The 17,182-nt window shown below is 33.5% G+C and overlaps 1 protein-coding gene across 2 annotated transcripts in view; it reads right to left on the reverse strand.

The window, feature by feature from the left end:
* Positions 1 to 14,506, reverse strand: part of LOC136043424 (VWFA and cache domain-containing protein 1-like) — a 102,728-nt gene extending 88,222 nt beyond the window's left edge. The window contains exons 1-3 of one of the 2 annotated variants that reach the window (XM_065728334.1): positions 14,395 to 14,506; positions 6,198 to 6,601; positions 3,842 to 3,904 (exon numbers count right to left, since the gene is read on the reverse strand). In XM_065728334.1, coding sequence (XP_065584406.1) covers positions 3,842 to 3,904; positions 6,198 to 6,521 — 387 coding nt within the window. In that variant the 5' untranslated portion in view covers positions 6,522 to 6,601; positions 14,395 to 14,506. The remainder of the gene's footprint in view (positions 1 to 3,841; positions 3,905 to 6,197; positions 6,602 to 14,394) is intronic. The other variant, XM_065728336.1, reaches the window with a different exon arrangement.
* Between the last annotated feature and the right edge of the window lie 2,676 nt (positions 14,507 to 17,182).

Consider the following 17,182-nt stretch of genomic DNA (forward strand, 5'->3'; position numbering starts at 1 on the left):
GAAAGTGAGGAGCAGCATTAAAACTTAAAACGAGCAGAAATTATTGCGCATATGAAGGGTTTACCTCCTCGTAATACCTCGCTCTTTATGCTTAAGTATTTTTAGTAATTTCAACTATTTATTCTACGGCCTTTGTGATTCAAGGGTCATTCTTAAGGAATTGGGACAGAATTTAAGCTTTAGTGTAAAGAGCGAGGTATCGACGAGGGGTCAACTCCCTCATATACGCAATAAAAACATAAGAATATGGAAGTTCGTTACGTAAGTTAATTCGCATATTACGTCTATTTTTTACTATTGAAAATGTTCGTAAAAAAATTAAAAGTTCTAGTTACCTTTTTAAGTAATCAAAAAATTAGAGGGCAACTAGGCTCCCTCCCTCTCTCCTTTTTTCTCAAAATCTTCCGATTAAAACTATGAGAAAGCCATTTAGCCAAAAAAAAATTAATATGCAAATTTCGTTTTAATTATTTATGTGCGGAGAGCCAAGATCAAAACATGCATTAATTAAAAAACGTCCAGAAATTAAAAAAAAACAAGTTTTTTTAAATGAAAGTAAGGAGTGACATTAAAACTTAAAACGAACACAAATTACTCCGTATATGAAAGGGGCTTTTCCTCCTCAACACCCCGCTCTTTACGCTAAAGTTTTTTACTGTTTTAAGAAGTAGAGTTAAGAGGGTTAAGAAGTAGAGTTAAGAGTAAACACAGGGAAGAACCCAGAGATAAATTTTGGAGGGGGATGGATATTTTGACTGAGGGATGATAGTACTGGCTAAAAAGGAAAAATAAAGTTCTTAGAATATAAGGTACATTCCTTATTGAGATTAAATAAAAAAAAACAAGTTTTTTTAACTGAAAGCAAGGAGCGACATTAAAACTTAAAACGAACAGAAATTACTTCGTATATGAAAGGGGCTGCTTCCTCCTCAACACCCCGCTCTTTACGCTAAAGTTTTTTTACTGTTTTAAGAAGTAGAGTTAAGAGAAAGAGTCAAACTTTAGCGTAAAGAGTATAGCATATTATAAGAGTATTAGCATAGTCATACTATGTGTAAACAATGAACGAATTGCCTAACTTAAAGCCCTTGTCCTGAGTACTAAGGGGAGGTTGACATCCCCAGTACTGGACCTTTCAACAATGCTGAGCAAAATAGCTCACTTAAAATGATCCGCTTGGGGGGGGGGGGGCTGACGTACCTCCATTCCCTTTTGACTCTTAAAAGTTGACTCTTAATTCCGTTTAAAGTGTTTTAACTTTTTTAACTTTAATAAATAAAAAAGTTCTAAAAACTTTAAGGAATAAATATCAGTATATGTATAATAAACTGACAATCCACAGTCTTTTTTTCAGTAAAGTGCAAATTATGTTCAGATCTTGAAAAGGTATGGGGGTTGTTAAAGATATAATTTCCAGACGTTTCAACTACGCTGAACAAAATATATATCTCAAAATTCTGATTCGTTATTTTTTGGGCGTGAGGGGAGGGAGCTTGTTGCCTTTCAACCACTTTTGACCAACAAAAAGGGGAGTAGCCCTTTAAATTTCCAACCGAATGAGCCTCTTTCTAAGTTTCTACGACAACAAATGGCCATCTCAAAAATTCCATGAGATGCATTTCGGGAAAATACGAGGCTTGGGAGGGGTATCAACCCTTCAATCACACTCAAACTTAAAAATGACACTAGGAATTCTAAATTACCAGTCCAATAAGCCCCCTCTGAAGTTTATACGATCACCCTTTCTATATAAACCTTGTATGCCCCAGGGCATATCCTACAACCCTTGCCCTCAGGGCTGGGGGGGGGGAGAATTTCATCCTCAAAGACGGAATTTCTGGAATTATATTTAACAAAATGGCTATCTCAAAATTTTAATTGGGTGTGTTTGGGGAAATAATGGGCGTGGGAGGGGGTTTAGTTACCCTCTAATCACTTTCGATTATTAAAAATGACAATAGCCCTTTCAAATTACAATTGAATGAGCTCTTTCCGAGGTTTCTACAACAACAAATGGCAACGTCAAAATTTATATCACATGCTTTTCGGGAAATACGAGATCTGGGTGGGGTATCCACCCTCCCATCACTCTGAATCTCTGATTCACTGGAACTTCTGATTACCAATACAATGAGCTCCTTCCGAAGTTAATACGATGATCCTTTCTATTTATATACCTTTTAATCCCAGGGGGCGTAACTTACAACCCTTGCCCTGAGGGATGTACGAGGGGGGTCATCCTCAAATAAATGACTTCCAGACCTTTCAAATACATTGAACAAAATGTATATCTCAAAATTTTGATTGGATGTGTTTGGGGAAGTGGTTGGCGAGGAAGGGGGGTTAGTTGCCCCCCAATCATTTTGACTATTAAAAAGGGCACTAGTCCTTTCAATTTCCAATTGAATGAGCCGTTTTCGAGCTTTCTACGAAACCTCCTTCGATACGAAGTACCATGGTCTAAAACCAAAAAAATAAGTTTTTAAAATATCTGTTATGAATTTTTAGGACTGATCTTAAGAGCACAACAATTTCTTGTCTGTAAATATACTGGAAAAAAAGTAATCAAAGCTTTCTTTAGAATAAACGTAACTAAAATTTAAAAGATCTAGAATACTTAACCCTACAAAGCTAGAACATCACAAATTTGGAATAACCCTTTTCTAAGAAAGTGAAGTGTAGAAAAATATATATCTTTGGTGAATGAAGTGAAGTGTGAGAAATATACATCTTCGGTGAGTATATCCTTAAACCAAGTTTGGTCCAATTTTATGAAGTGAACGAAAACATACATCTTTGGTGAAGAAAGCAGAGTATAAAAAAATACATCTTTGGTGAGTATATCCTCAAATCAAGATTGGTCCAATGAAGTCCTTAACAATTTTAAGTGAAGAAAGTGAAGTGTAGAAAAATATACATCTTCAGTGAGTATATCATCAAAACAAGATTGGTCCATGGAGCACTTAGACATTTAAAGTGAAGTGTGAAAAATATGAATCTTTGGTGAAGAAAGCGTAGTGTAGAAAAATATACATCTTTGATGAAGAAAGTGAAGTGTAAAAAGATATACATCTTTGGTGAAGAAAGTGATGTGTAGAAAAGTATACACCTTTAGTGAGTATATCCTCAAAACAAGATTGGTCCGATGGAGTCTTTAGAAATTTAAAGTGGAGTGTGTAAAATATGTATCTTTGGTGAAGAAAGTGAAGTGTAGAAAAATACACATCTTTGGTGAAGAAAGCAAACTGTAGAAAAATATACATCTTTGGGAAGCAAATCCTCAAACCACGATTCGTCCAATGGAGCCCCCAAAATTAAAAAGTTGCACAAAAAAAATTGTCAAATCAAGATTGGTCCAATGGAGCCCCCAAAATTAAAAGTTGCATAGAAAAAATTGTTTTGGGTTTTAATTCAATAATAGAAAAGGCTTTTATTATTTTAACATAAGCCAAGAAACTACATAGCAACCACATAATTAAGAATCAATATTCTTATATAATTATTAGTGTTTTAATCATAATTGATTAAATTATGGTAATATAATTGGTAATATAATTATTACAACATAATTAATTATGATTATAGCCAAAAAAACTGCATAGAAACCGCATAATTAAGAATCAATATTCAATTGCTAATATCTAACAGCCTAATATTAAAAGCGCCAAAGTTTCCTTGGTGCATCAAACATATATGCTTTATTTGGCAATCACCAAATACGCCTTGACAGTACCAGCACTCAAATGCCTGGGAAAGTGTAGTATTAGGTTGAAGTTTTTCATATTTTACTTGTGGTTTCTTATGACCTATCTTAAAGGAAACAAAACACAAAAAGACTTACTTCTTTAAGCCTTTCTGATGGATCGAATTTTACCATCTCGTGAGGCAATGAGTCATAAATTTCCTGTAAATAGAAATAAAACACTATTACAATGCCCTTTTAAATTTGAGGTTGTCATTGCTATTAAATAGCGTACTACATGATTGGTTGGTATTTTTACCTTTCTATGAAAAGGAAAATAATGTTAGACACATAATCGAGATTTTCACATAGATTAATAAAAAACTTAAGTAATTTTTACTTTATGTAGAATTAATCTCTTTCCAGAATTTTTGTGAAATATACATATCTTCTCTATCATATTCAACTTTTTATATTAAACTTCGAAATATTTGTATCATTTTCTAATTCTTCTTGACGTTCACTGCCCATTTCAACAAAAATTAAAAATTATTGAAAGCTCTGCACTAAATAGTTATAAAAAAAACAACTAAGTAAAAAAAGAAGAAAAACAATAAAAACAGAAAATCCAAGAGAAGAAAATTTATAGATAAAACAAGAAATATAATGAAGGCAGATCGCCCTTTAGCAGTGAAAACAATTATATTAAATATAGTCTTGGCTCTTGCTAATTTCCAGAAACTTCCAGTTTTTCAAGGTAACTTACATAGTAGCTCCACCCATCTTTAAAATAAATATAAAAAAATCCATGAAAATAGGATAAAGACATCTTTTTATATTAAATTTCAAAATAATTGTATCATTTTCTAACTTTATCTTGAAGTTCACTTTCAATTTCAGTTAGAAATCAGAACGTACATATAAGTTTAACCTGTATGATTAAGATAAATAGTAAAAGAAAATGAAAAGCCATAAATAAAAATCCATGAGGAAAAACCTAAAGATAAGATTGGAATATAGTATAGGCAAATTCCCCTTTTGGAATGAAAAGTATTAAATTTAAAAATCGACTTGGTCCCTGGGAATTTCTAGAAAAATTTAGGTTTTTCAGGGAAACTCACATAGTAGCTCCACCAGTCTTTAACTAAATAAAGAAAAATAAATAAAAGTTCCATGCTGTGCCTAACAACAAAAAAAGAGGAATCTTTTTATATTAAGCTTTAAAGCTTGCTACTTTTGTCATTTTCTACTTCTTCTCGAAGTTTACTATCAATATCAATTAAAAAACAGAATCTATTGAAAGGACTACATTATATGGTCAAGGTAGCTAGTAAAAAAAGGGAAAAACAGTAATAAACGGAAAATCCAAGAGAAGAAAACCTATCAATAGGATAAGGATACTAGATTTTCTACCTTTATTTGTATAGTAAAGCTACATTCTCCTGAACATGGGAAACAATTAAACTTAAAATAGGCTTGGTTCTTGATGATTTTTGCTTAAACTCTGGCTTTTTCAAAGTAATTTACATAGTAAATACAGCAATATTTACACTAACTAAAGGAAAAAAATACATGCTGTGCCTAGTAATCAAAATGTAGAAAGTTAAGACTTTCTACCTTTATTTGTATATTAAAGGTAAATCCCATTTAACAATGAAAAAACTAAACTTAAAAGCGTTTTTCAAGATTTCTGGTTTTCACCTCCAACTCCCCACAATATCACCGGATTCGGTCGGGATTCAAAAAAGGGGCTATGAGACACAAGGTTCTTCTAAATATCAAATTTCATTAAGATTCCATCACCCGTTTGTAAGTTAAAAGTACCTATTTTCTTAATTTTCCCAAATTAACCATCCCTCCACTCCCCCCCCCCCAGACGGTCAAATCGGGGAAGCGACTATTTCTAATTTAATCTGGTCCAGTCCCTGATACACCTCCCAATTTTCATCGTCCTAGCTTATCTGGAAGTGTCAAAACTAGCAAAACAGAAACCAACAGACCAACCTAAAGAAAAAAAATTCCATGTTGTGCCTAACAATAAAAATGTAGAAAGTCTTTTGTAAATTCAAGATGTCACAAAGATGGCATATTAAACACATAACAATGAATAAACACTCTTAAAGAAACAGTAACACTCCTAATTGTTAACAGTTCTAATATTCAAACTCCTATATTTCCTTCAATTCAGACTTCATTAAACAATGCTTAAAAGCATTCTAAACAAAAGAAAATAGAAAATGTAGAAAGTTCATTTTAGCACTAAGAAGCATTATAAAGTTATCACATCTCATTATAGACAAATTTGAAGAGAAGACACTAAAATGTGGGGAGGAGCTTCACTTCCTCTTTTGAGAAAACTTCATGCTTGTGATCTAAATTTCACTCAATGTTGGTCAGTTCTTAGTTACTATTATTAATCTAATCTGTAACTCCTTTTTATTCAATTAAAATGGCAAATCAATGTCTTGGCAACTGTTAATGAAAATAAGACTAATTATTCAAGTATTATTACTACCTGCATAGAAGTTACTCCAAGTTCTTCATTTCCAATAATTCGAAAAAGCGAAGACAGCTGTTTAGCTGAATTTTCCAAATAAACTCCATTAACTTGATCAATTTTCTCTTCTTCTAATAAAGTGCTTTTAAATCTATTTTGTAAGCCTTCAAGAGTGGATTTGTTGTTAGTCAAAGGTTTGAAAGCAACTTTTGTCAGCTGTATTACATCATTTTCAACATAATTTACAACAAATGGCACTTTTGTATCATTTTCAGAAGCAATGCTTGGAAAAGCTATAATTACAGCACACAGCCAAATTACAGTTTTGAATAAAATGGCCATTCTGTGTATATTTTTACAGCTCCCTTCTTAATGGCAGCTACTGCAGCCACTATTGCACAAAATCTTCCACATGGTTTATCCTAAAAAAGAGGAACAGTAAATAACTAAACAAATTTATGGCAATTTAACATAAAAGATAGCTTCAACAAACGAATTAGCTTGAAATCATACAAAACACTTCTTATTTTTTATCAATTATAATTATTTTGATTATAAATTGGCAACCACCCAGTTGTAGTGCAAGTGCACCCTCCATAGATTTCTTGAAAAGTTTGTGGAAGCAGTCTTGGGACCCATAGACATTGAGTACTAAGATTATGGTATCAATCAAATCCTGGTGGCAGAAAGAGCCAACCTACAAACAGATCTAATGCAACAGAATCAGTTTACAATTTGAACAAAAAGGATTGAATCTTAATTTGATAATTGATTATCGATAATTGATTTCATTAATAAAATGGCCATTCTGTGTATATTTTTACATATTTTTCCCTTCTTATTGGCAGCTGCTGCAGCCACACTTGCATAAAATCTTGCACATTTTTATCCTAAAAACAGAAGAAGAGTAAATAACTAAACTACAGAGGGGGTAAATAGTGAAGCGTTGAGCAGAGTAGGATAGACAAGTGTGTACAGTTATGCTGGCCTCAGGTGGCTTGATGCTGAAGTAAATTATTCGTTTTTTTATTAGGAAAAATCAAAAACTCAACATTTAGCAAAAAAGAGTTTTTACAGTTTTTGGTAGTAGTTGGCACCAAATTTAACAGAAACATTGGTGAAAAATCTACACAAAAAAATTACAAGCTAAGAATATGTGGCACCAAACACCTTAAAGGTGAAGGTGTAGCTTTCCTATCCTTTTCCTTTTATGGATTGTTGATACTTGAATTCTTATAGACAAAAACAAACGAATAATCAAATTTGGCTAAACAGTTTTGTTTATTTATTTAGTTGAACTAGTCAACACTGGCTAAAAAAAAGCAATACTACCCCACAAACTTTACAATTTGAAATGTTTAAACCAATCCCCTATTTCCCCCTATTTTTGGAACTGGAACTATTTCAATCAAGCGTTATTTGACTGAATTCAACCCAAGACCTGAGAATGAGTTGAAACTAGGCTAGCAATGATAAGAAGCTCAAAATTTGCTCCTCACTTCTATCACAACTTCTAACTAATATTGCCCATTTGGGAAATTCCAAATTGAAAGAAACTCTCAGGAATGGGTCTATTGGCAAAATGATGGCCCAGTAAAGTATTTTTTGGTTTTATTGCAAACTATGAGCTTTTCAATTAGTGCACAGGCAGGAATTTGCCAAGGCCCAAGTGAAAACTCTGATTTTATACCTAAGCTTTAACCCTAAGTTCCCTAGCTCTTTCAGCTTACCTAGTTCCCTAAGCTCTTTCAGCTTAACATAAAAAGCATTTTGTTTAGTTCATTCCACACAAAATCAACCAGGAAATGACAGTTACATTTATGGGGTGGGGGAAATAACACACTAATTTAAATAGGCATAATAGGTATAATTCCTAAATCGGCATTGACAGCAAGTTTTTCTTTAAATGAGGGTTCAGTTGCAACAGGAGTTGAGTTGCGTGAAGGTTCAGTTGTGCAAGGGTTCAGTTACATAAGATCAAAAATCTAGAGGCAAAACGTACTTCCAAAAGCTTACTTGAGCTTTTGTTTCAAACATTGGTAACAAAGATCATACATATGTCAATAAATTTACAAGATAACTGAAGCTATAGCTATTTTGCATTAAACTAAATGTAAAAAATTAAACTAATCGAAACTTCAAAACAAAGGAATTATCTTATAATGGTTGCTTGACAAATGCACAGTCCTTGGGGATTGTGAGGAGTGAGATCTCATGGGGATAGTTTAAAACACAACTAAAAGAAAAATTTTTAGGTATCATTTTCCTGGAAAGTTGGTCCTTTGGGCCCACCTCAATGATTGATATCCTCTCCTTGTGCCAAGGAGTTTTCCCAAAAACGATTTTTTTTAAATATGGGGGTGGGGGGGGGGGGGGTATTTCGCATTTCACCTGCCACCTACCCTCATTTAAAAGCCCTTTTTCAGCAAAGAACCATCATTAATTGATGGAAAAGATGAGAAATTTATTCACTAAATCTGAAGGTCGCAATGCTTTATACGTGCTTTCCCTGTTCTTCATAATTTTCAGTGAAAAAAAAAAACAGACAATTCCCGTTCTTTTCTTCTATTAGGACTTATGTGCTATACAGTCCAGGCTATTTAGCTCTTCTCCTGCATCTCCATCTTAAAAAAGAGTGTTATACTGCAACTGCTTGCATTAATTTATCTGTCTTGTAATAGCTCTTTGAATCCTTGGCACTGGGCTATCAAGCAAAGAATTCTGAATTCGTTATTCTTTGTGAGTGTGTGGTCTACCAAGAGAAAACTCCTGTCATATGTGCTTGGGTTTCAATATACCATCAGATTGAACTGAAGATTTTGAGCCAAGCTTCAAATTATCATAAAATAAATAAAAATAAATAAAAAATTTATAAAATAAAACATTTTAAAACATGGCAGTTATCAAAAATTAATGTGGTTTAATGTTTGTTTGGAAGATTATGCTCTAGCAGTGTTAGAACATCACATCAAAATAGGCATTTCTGAATACTTTCCTTCTTAATATTGCAAAATCTGCAATGAGAGGATAAGGGGGTGAAACCTCCTATATTGGGGATTTTGTGAGAAAAAGCTTGCAATTTAAACCATTTGTGACTGAATGGATTCGATAACTTATTTTTTAACATAAATAAATTTCTTGAATACTTTTTACATTTTTCAAGTAATAGAATAGCTGAAATTAGGTCAAATACTTTACTGAACTCAATGTAAGAGCAATCAAATTTTAAACCAAACTCCGCCATATTTCGAAAATCTTTTATAGCTTCTAGCAACTGCACATTGCATGACCTGTTTTTCCTGACACCATGTTGTGATGGATACCATAGTTTATTTTGCTTCAAGGAATCCTGTATCTGGTATAAAAGAATCTTTTCAAGAACGCTTTGAAAAATTTAGCTGTTTGAAATTGGATGATAATTTGCAAATTGGGATTTAGATCCTCTTTTATTAAGTGGTTTTACAACCATTTTTTTTTCATGCTAAAGGGCATTTGCAACTCAATAGGCAGTGGTTTAGAAATACCAACTATATCTGGAGCTATATTAACAGAAATGTGGAGAATTTTTAAAACAATGCTCTGAAGAAATATCAGAGTCATTGAAGGGTACTTTAACTGAAAAAAAGTCAGTAAAATGGGGTGGACTCCATGCTTGGACATCATTTAGATTTACAAAAATACTTGATTAAACATATCAGCCTTCTTCTGAGCATTGATTATTAAATCACTAGTAGTTAGGTCTTCAAAAATGCACAAATCAGTTGAGGAATCAGTTGTGTTTCTATTAACATACTTCCAAAGCTTTTTTGGACACCATTGAATGTTAGTAATGATTGATGATTTGAGTGATTCCTGGTTAATGCATAGAGATCAAGTGGCACAATTTTAAGCCCTTTTATATGCACACCACAAGTCTTTTTTTTTCCAACATATACTGTCTCCATTGTTTATTTTTATCATTAATAGCATCAAGTACAAATTTTGGCAGTCATTTTCTTTTTCTTGTACCTTCTTTTATGTAATAACATGGAATAAACCTAGCACATGCCCATTTTAACCTCTTGGATAAACTCAAAAGTAACATCCACATCTGCTTTACTAGACTGAAGTAATTTATTAAAGTATTTCCTGTAAAATTCTAGATAACCTAACCTGTCTATCTTCAAAAGTAGTTGAGAAAGGCAAATGAAACTTTTAGGAACAAATCCAAAGCCCCAATAGTCCCTGATACAATATTTTGAAGTAGCTGGTTCATTTCCTAACCTCTATAAAGGGCACTGATCTTTTATAATCTTTGCATTATGGAAGTGAAACCTAGAGAAATAGATATACAGCTCAAACGAGGCACCAGGAAAGAGTCTTAAGCCTCTTACTGTTGCTCAATTCTGATTTATAAGGTTCAAAAGATTTAAAAACCCATTTATTAAATTACTAAAAAAAAAAATCCTAGATATGGCTAAAAATACTACTGAAATAATAAGAGAGTAGAGAGAGAGATACATTTAAAAACTATCATAGCATAGCTAAATTCAGTTTTTTCACAAAAATCATACATTTAAACAAAAATCACACACTGCAACTCAGCATTAAAAATTGATGTGAAGAAAGGCACAAATGAGTTGGCATATTGATTAGTTTGTACTTTAGGGGGTACAAGTTTATTTTGTAACCAAGTTTGGCTATTGGGAGGGGCTGGTTTGGGTAGTAGTGATTGGTGGCTCTTATTGGCTAGGACAAATTTTCCAAATTGGTGAATAAGGTGTTCAAGCTGGACTTTAAGTGGAGATAAAGTCCTGGAAATTTATGTCTGGTGTAAAATGTATGCAATCAAGCACTAGAAATAAGGTAAGCATAGAAATATCACCTTGATAACACCTTCTTGATATTTTAGGAACTAAATTAAGCTGCATCTAAAATATAATAATGAGACATCTTCCTCATATAATGTCTGAGTCAGAGGTAATTTGCTTGAGATTGCTTGCAAAGAATTTTGACTCTTGATAACATCAAGTAACACAAAGTGTAGAAAACCATTTTTTTTGGGGGGGGGGCTAGGATTACACAAAGCATCCATATCCATTCCTACATAAGGTCCCAGGACTTCTGGCTGTTCAGTTCTAAGCTGACTTAAGTGCTTTTTGTAAACCTAAGAGAAGAAGCATCAGTCCCTGTTTTGCACTAGTTTGGGACCCAATGTGTTGGATGTGTCAAGGCCCAGAGTTTTTTGTTTTTTTTAAGCACCTAACAGTGGAAAAGACTGACAGAAAAAAAAGATTCTAATACTACAATGTCTGAATATTAGATGGTACAATGATGACAGTGGTCAAGATTGGCTCTGTAAAGTGGGTACTCCAAAAGACAGAGGAGGATTTGTTACAGGTTTTACTACCCTTCCCCTCTCTAATGTTCAAATATGGGTAAAATCTAGCCCAAATTATATATAGGCATATCATACTTTATGAACCTTCTATTGGCCAACTCTGTTCTTGAACATCTATTGGTGTTCACATCTGATAGTTGGGAAGAATTTATAGCATTTGCAGATGACACTACTTTAGGTACTGCAGCTCCAGATGAATCATCCCTTATTCTAAAGCTTCAAGCAATGACTGAGAAAATACTCTTTTGGTTTGACATACATCAACTAACTTTAATTGTAAAAAAGTCATACCTTCTTATCATTTCTTGTAAAGGTGTGAGCTGCCCCTCAATTACTGAGCTTCATACACCAAGAGATTCCATAAGTTGTCCCCCAGATTGATATGTGCAATTCCTGGGAGTTCTTTTGGATGAAAATTTATCATTTAAGTGGCATGTTCAAATAATAGGAGTGAAAATTTCCAATGGACTTGGGATCATCCAAAAATTAAAGTGATTATTTCCTTTCCCTATCCTGTGTCTTTTATACTTCTCTCTCATTTACCCTTATATATGTTACTGTTTGTCTGTGTGGATGTCCATATTTCCCTTGGTACTTGCTTCTATTCACCATCTGCATGAGAAAGTGGGAAGAATTCTCCAGTCAGCTACACACACTCCTCTTGACCTCCTTAAGATTGAAGATATCTAAGTTTATCCCAATCTTCATTGGCACATCAATACTTCCAGGGAGATCTCCCAAGTTGTTTTTTGGGACTGCTCAAACTAGTAGGGGAAGTAAATTTGTATGTGGTTTGTAACCAGGAGGATGTGATGATTCCAGCTAGTCCCTTGGTTCATTCAGACTTTGGCCTGGCTGTGACTGTGGGGTGTGCTTGGAACTTTGTTCCCACTGAGATCTGGTAGTCACAAACACTTGGCTCCTTTAAAAGACAGATAAAAAGTTTCTTATGGTTTATTTATTCTATTTTTTTTGGGGGGGGGATTTTGTTTTGTTGGTGTTTACCCTTGATGACACAGAGAATTTTAATTTGTATTTTTTTGGGTGATGTGAGGGTTGCTGTTTTGTGGGGACTGCCAGTGAGTTAATTTCCTTTCCTTGTAGATTTATATGTAGATGTTGGTTAGTATCTTTATGATTCTTTATTTATTGTATCCCATTTCCCAAATAACAGGTCATCAAGCCCTTTGGGATGTTGTTTTTGCAACTGTTATTTTATGAAAATAAATAGAACTTGAAAGTTCATACAATCTTTGCAAGATATGTTTTTTTACATCTAAGTTTTGGACAGAGAAAAGGATGGGAGGGGAGCCACTTGGGACAGATTCTGGGTGGTTAAGGGCTTATTTGTAGGCAATATCTATCTAAAATTACTTATTCTCACATCAGTAATACCATACTGCTTGGTAAGATGTAACATGTTCTTTAACCTTTGAAACAGTGCATTTGTCAGTCATGTTTTTTTTCAAGGTCATCAATATGCTCTTTGACTTCTATCCTAGCAGTAATGCCATTTTTGAGCTCCCCTACCATGCCCTTCACTATGTCCACAATAGCCAAGCAACTTGGAACCTTGGATATTATTAGATTTGAAATTTCAGCAAATGAAGGGGGAACAGCTGGGGAACTAGAGTGCTTGCAGAATGGACAGTATCACTGCATATCTCTAAGACTCGACATTCTTGCAAAAAATTCATATTCAGGGATGGACATTTTAAGGCAGTCTATGCAGAGCCATTTTTCATATCCATCACACAAAACAGCTTCAGAATTTGGGTTAAGACCTATTTTGCAGTCTGTACAGAAATCTAGAGACTTGGTTGGACTACACAATTTCTGTTTAAATCTTGTTTAGAAGCCATACTAATTTGTGACAGGATTTTCAGAACTTGGGGAGGTTAATTTTGGACCTGTGAGAAGTGCAGATTCTCAAATGGCCTATCCTCAACAGTTTAAGGATGGATATCCAGCCAGTACCAATACTGCCCTTGTTGTTCATTATTGCTCTCTTCTACATAAGTTTTTCTAAATATAGAAGATAAATGACTCAGTGTATTCAATTTGTGGATTTGGAAAACAAATAGTGGCAACTATGCACCAGTAACAGCCTGTATAGGCTAATTAAAACAGTAAAAATAAAGAAGATGCAAAAGTCCCAAGGGAATTGAAAATAGATTATTTAACTTAGAAGTCTAAATATTTACAGCCTAACACTGTGTAGGTCCCTTAAATTAACACTTAGGGTACCACAAGATTAAGGATAATGTAAATAATTAAAAAAGACAGTTTTGTCATAGAGTTTGTTAAATATTTATCCAGGATTCAAATTTATGCAGCCACATGGGTTTTTTATTATTATTATTATTATGATAAGATACACATATAAAATTTGGGCTATAATTATAGGCATAGGCTATTTGCACATTAGGGAGAGCATAGCCTAGTAAAATTAAAGAAGGTAATTTTAGAAATATAGGCTAAGTAAGTATTTCAGAATCTTTAAAACTCTTTTTCAAAGTTTTAAAGTGTTTCCTTCTGGAGGGGCATACCACTAAATCTAGCCTATAGGCCTACCTTGCTTTAAGCCCTGGATTCCTTGCATGATATATTCACCTATATGAGCTACTTTACAGGATAGAACTCTGAGCCCCTTAACTAGTACTTTACCATATTTCCTCTGAAATAGCAATATTTACATAAAATTACTCCAATGTGACATTGAGAAACTACAATTAGACCTAGCCTGTTCTAAATATTTGTATGTCCAGTTCAAAACAAAATAGATCGCCAACCAAGATCTATGTTAAGTAGCCTAAAGTATGATATATATAGTACCAGCAGCTTATACAATGATCTTCAACGAATATAAACAAAGTTTCTCTCTTTCATACAAGGCTATAAAATACAACAGGAATCCTGCTGTCATTCTTCTGTTTCTTTCTTAAAAAGTTTTTTGATTGGGGTCTCGTTTTCTTTCATCATAAAAAGCGTCATCTACCTCATCAGAAACAGCGGTTTCATGACAAACGCTTTGAATTTACAGTAAATCTGGACAAAAGAAGAAAGGAAATTCGTTCTTACAAGCCAGAAAAGAACAAAAGAGGCCCTAATGGTCAGTCAAAGGCTTCATTTTGACGACAAGCAGAAAAAAGAGAGGCAGATTAAGTGAAACATGACGATCTTAAAGGTTAATAGTAAGCATAACAGCAAATCAAGATTCAAATGCTATGTTTTATGAGTTTGAGTGGGAAATGTTGAAAAAAAAGCATTCAATTTGAAGAAATTCCTTATTACAAAATAATTGATCAACCGCTCCCATGTCGAAGACAAACTGTGTAAAAGGAGTGACATAGTTATCCATGATGATTTAACTATATTTTCTATGTGATACAGTTGAGGCCCATAAACTCATTGAAAAAAGGCGTAAACACTTTTTTATCACTTCTAGTCGTAATTAGAAGTCATTCAACTTTTTCTGCCTGGACACAAGATGATAAATTTGATACAAAAAAAAATAGAGACGTTCTAATTTAAACAGTAATCACTAAAAAAAACCCATTATTCGCAATGTCTTTAAAGTGCACTGTCTTCTGGTACAAACCATGGCTCACGTTTCGATAAAAACTTTTACCCTAGCTGCATTATGGTCCCACTTGTGGAAAATATGTAAATCAACCTTGCATAGGACGTTAAAAATATATCCAATTCATAGTTTTAGTTGAGCAAAATTCAAGCATAATCTTCATCGTTGATCAATCAGAGTAAAGATTTTTCGCACTTTTTGTAATAGATTTCTTATAACAAATCATAATTTTCTTTAAATTAAAGAAGACCGAATCTGGGATAGAAATCCTTTCTTCCTCTCCCAAATGATTTAGCTTTTTTTGACATGATGATTGATGTACTAAAAACAACTAATTTATTCCTCCTTTTTGGTACAGTGTGTGCTGATACCGTTGCCTTAAAGGATTGGCCCAAGATTAGAGACCAGCGTCACAGCCAGACTACAAGACTACTTTTTTAAGAGGTAGAGCTCAAGATTTTGGAATTTATGGACCTTTAACCTTATGAAAAACAAAAATCAAATAGCACCTTTACAATATCTAAGACCAACCTGACAAAACTAAAAAAAAAAAAATTAAAAGTAGACTAAACTTCGGATTAAATTAGGAATAAAATCAGCTTTAACTTTATACTTCTCTTGTACAAGTGTGAAGTTAAAATCGTCATACTGTAGTACATCATCAATATTAGTAAGAGGAGACGTTTTATTGCTATAGTACGCTTAATATACATAACAAAGCATGAAGGAAAAGATCAAGGCTCGATCTATTCCTTAATTATCCTTTAACAGGTCAATAGATCGACATTGCTGTGCAATGTCGTAGCAATGGTCGTTCTGGATATATTATGATCTCCCGAGCAGCCTCAATAGCAAATACTACCGAACGGAAGAGTCTAGAGCCATTTAATTATTATATTAATCCGAAGAAAATGAATATCTCCAACAATATTCATCAAGTTCAATGTGAATCCTCAATATTTTTAGCTGACTTATTTTCAGGATTCAGATTTTGTATGCTTTAATTATAAGTGTGAAGAATCAGACAAAATTACAAGATATACCAATGATCCCAGGGAAATACCATATTCCTTTTCGCACTGTGGGATAGGTGGACCTTAATATGTAATCAAAATGTTTCTTTTTAAATAAAGCTCGGCTGATTAAAATATTTGCACAATAGAAGCTTCTGAACTTTCACTTCCAATTCATTTGGTCGTGTTCTATTATGTGTATAAACCATTAAAAGGTGTTCTTCTTTAACGAACATTGAACTTTCTTGCTATTTCTGCTGGAAAATGAGACATTTTATTTCATTTTTTTTAGTTATCAAACAGTTCGTGGTAACGAAATGTACGTAAGGAGTAACACGACTCAATAGTAGCTGAAACTCTAAAAACCGAGATTTTTATATCATTAAATATATCAAAAGAATTGGCTTAATATGCTGATTCCAAATGTATAAGGTTCATTAAGCTTAGTGTTACCCATCAAAGGCTACGATCCCGAGAAAATTTACCTGATTTTCAAAAATGGGGATAAATATCCCATAAAGTTAAAGAACGTTAATGAAAGACGGCACTATCAGATTCAGCGTACCAGAAAACCCTACTGTAGGGTTTTCAAGCCCCTATCTGCAAAAAAGTGGAATTTAGTCATTTTACGAGAAGAAAAGTTTTTTTCTCCACGAGTGATCGTATTGAACCAATGGTCCTAGAATGTCGGAAGAGGGCTCATCTGAACGGAAATCAAAAGTTTTAGTGGCCTTTTTAAGCGAACAAAAATATTGGAGGACATATAAAACATATCGTGAAGAAACGAATAAACAGCCAGTGTAAAAGGGTAACCCCGTCACCATTACTCAGAAAGGGTCATCCTATTTTAGTTTTGTGTTTTGTTTTAAGGTTTGGTTTCTTATATTTTTATCAGTTTTATTCTGTACTGAGGACTGTCAAGCGGAGGTCCTGACCAAAATATTTGCATAGTTTTTAAATTTTTTCACTAGCTATTTATTATCTTCGTTTTCTTCCTTTCTTCGCGGTTTTATCATGATTAGCCAGT

The sequence above is a fragment of the Artemia franciscana genome, unplaced genomic scaffold, assembly GCF_032884065.1.
Source record: "Artemia franciscana unplaced genomic scaffold, ASM3288406v1 Scaffold_592, whole genome shotgun sequence".
Lineage (NCBI taxonomy): Eukaryota > Metazoa > Arthropoda > Branchiopoda > Anostraca > Artemiidae > Artemia > Artemia franciscana.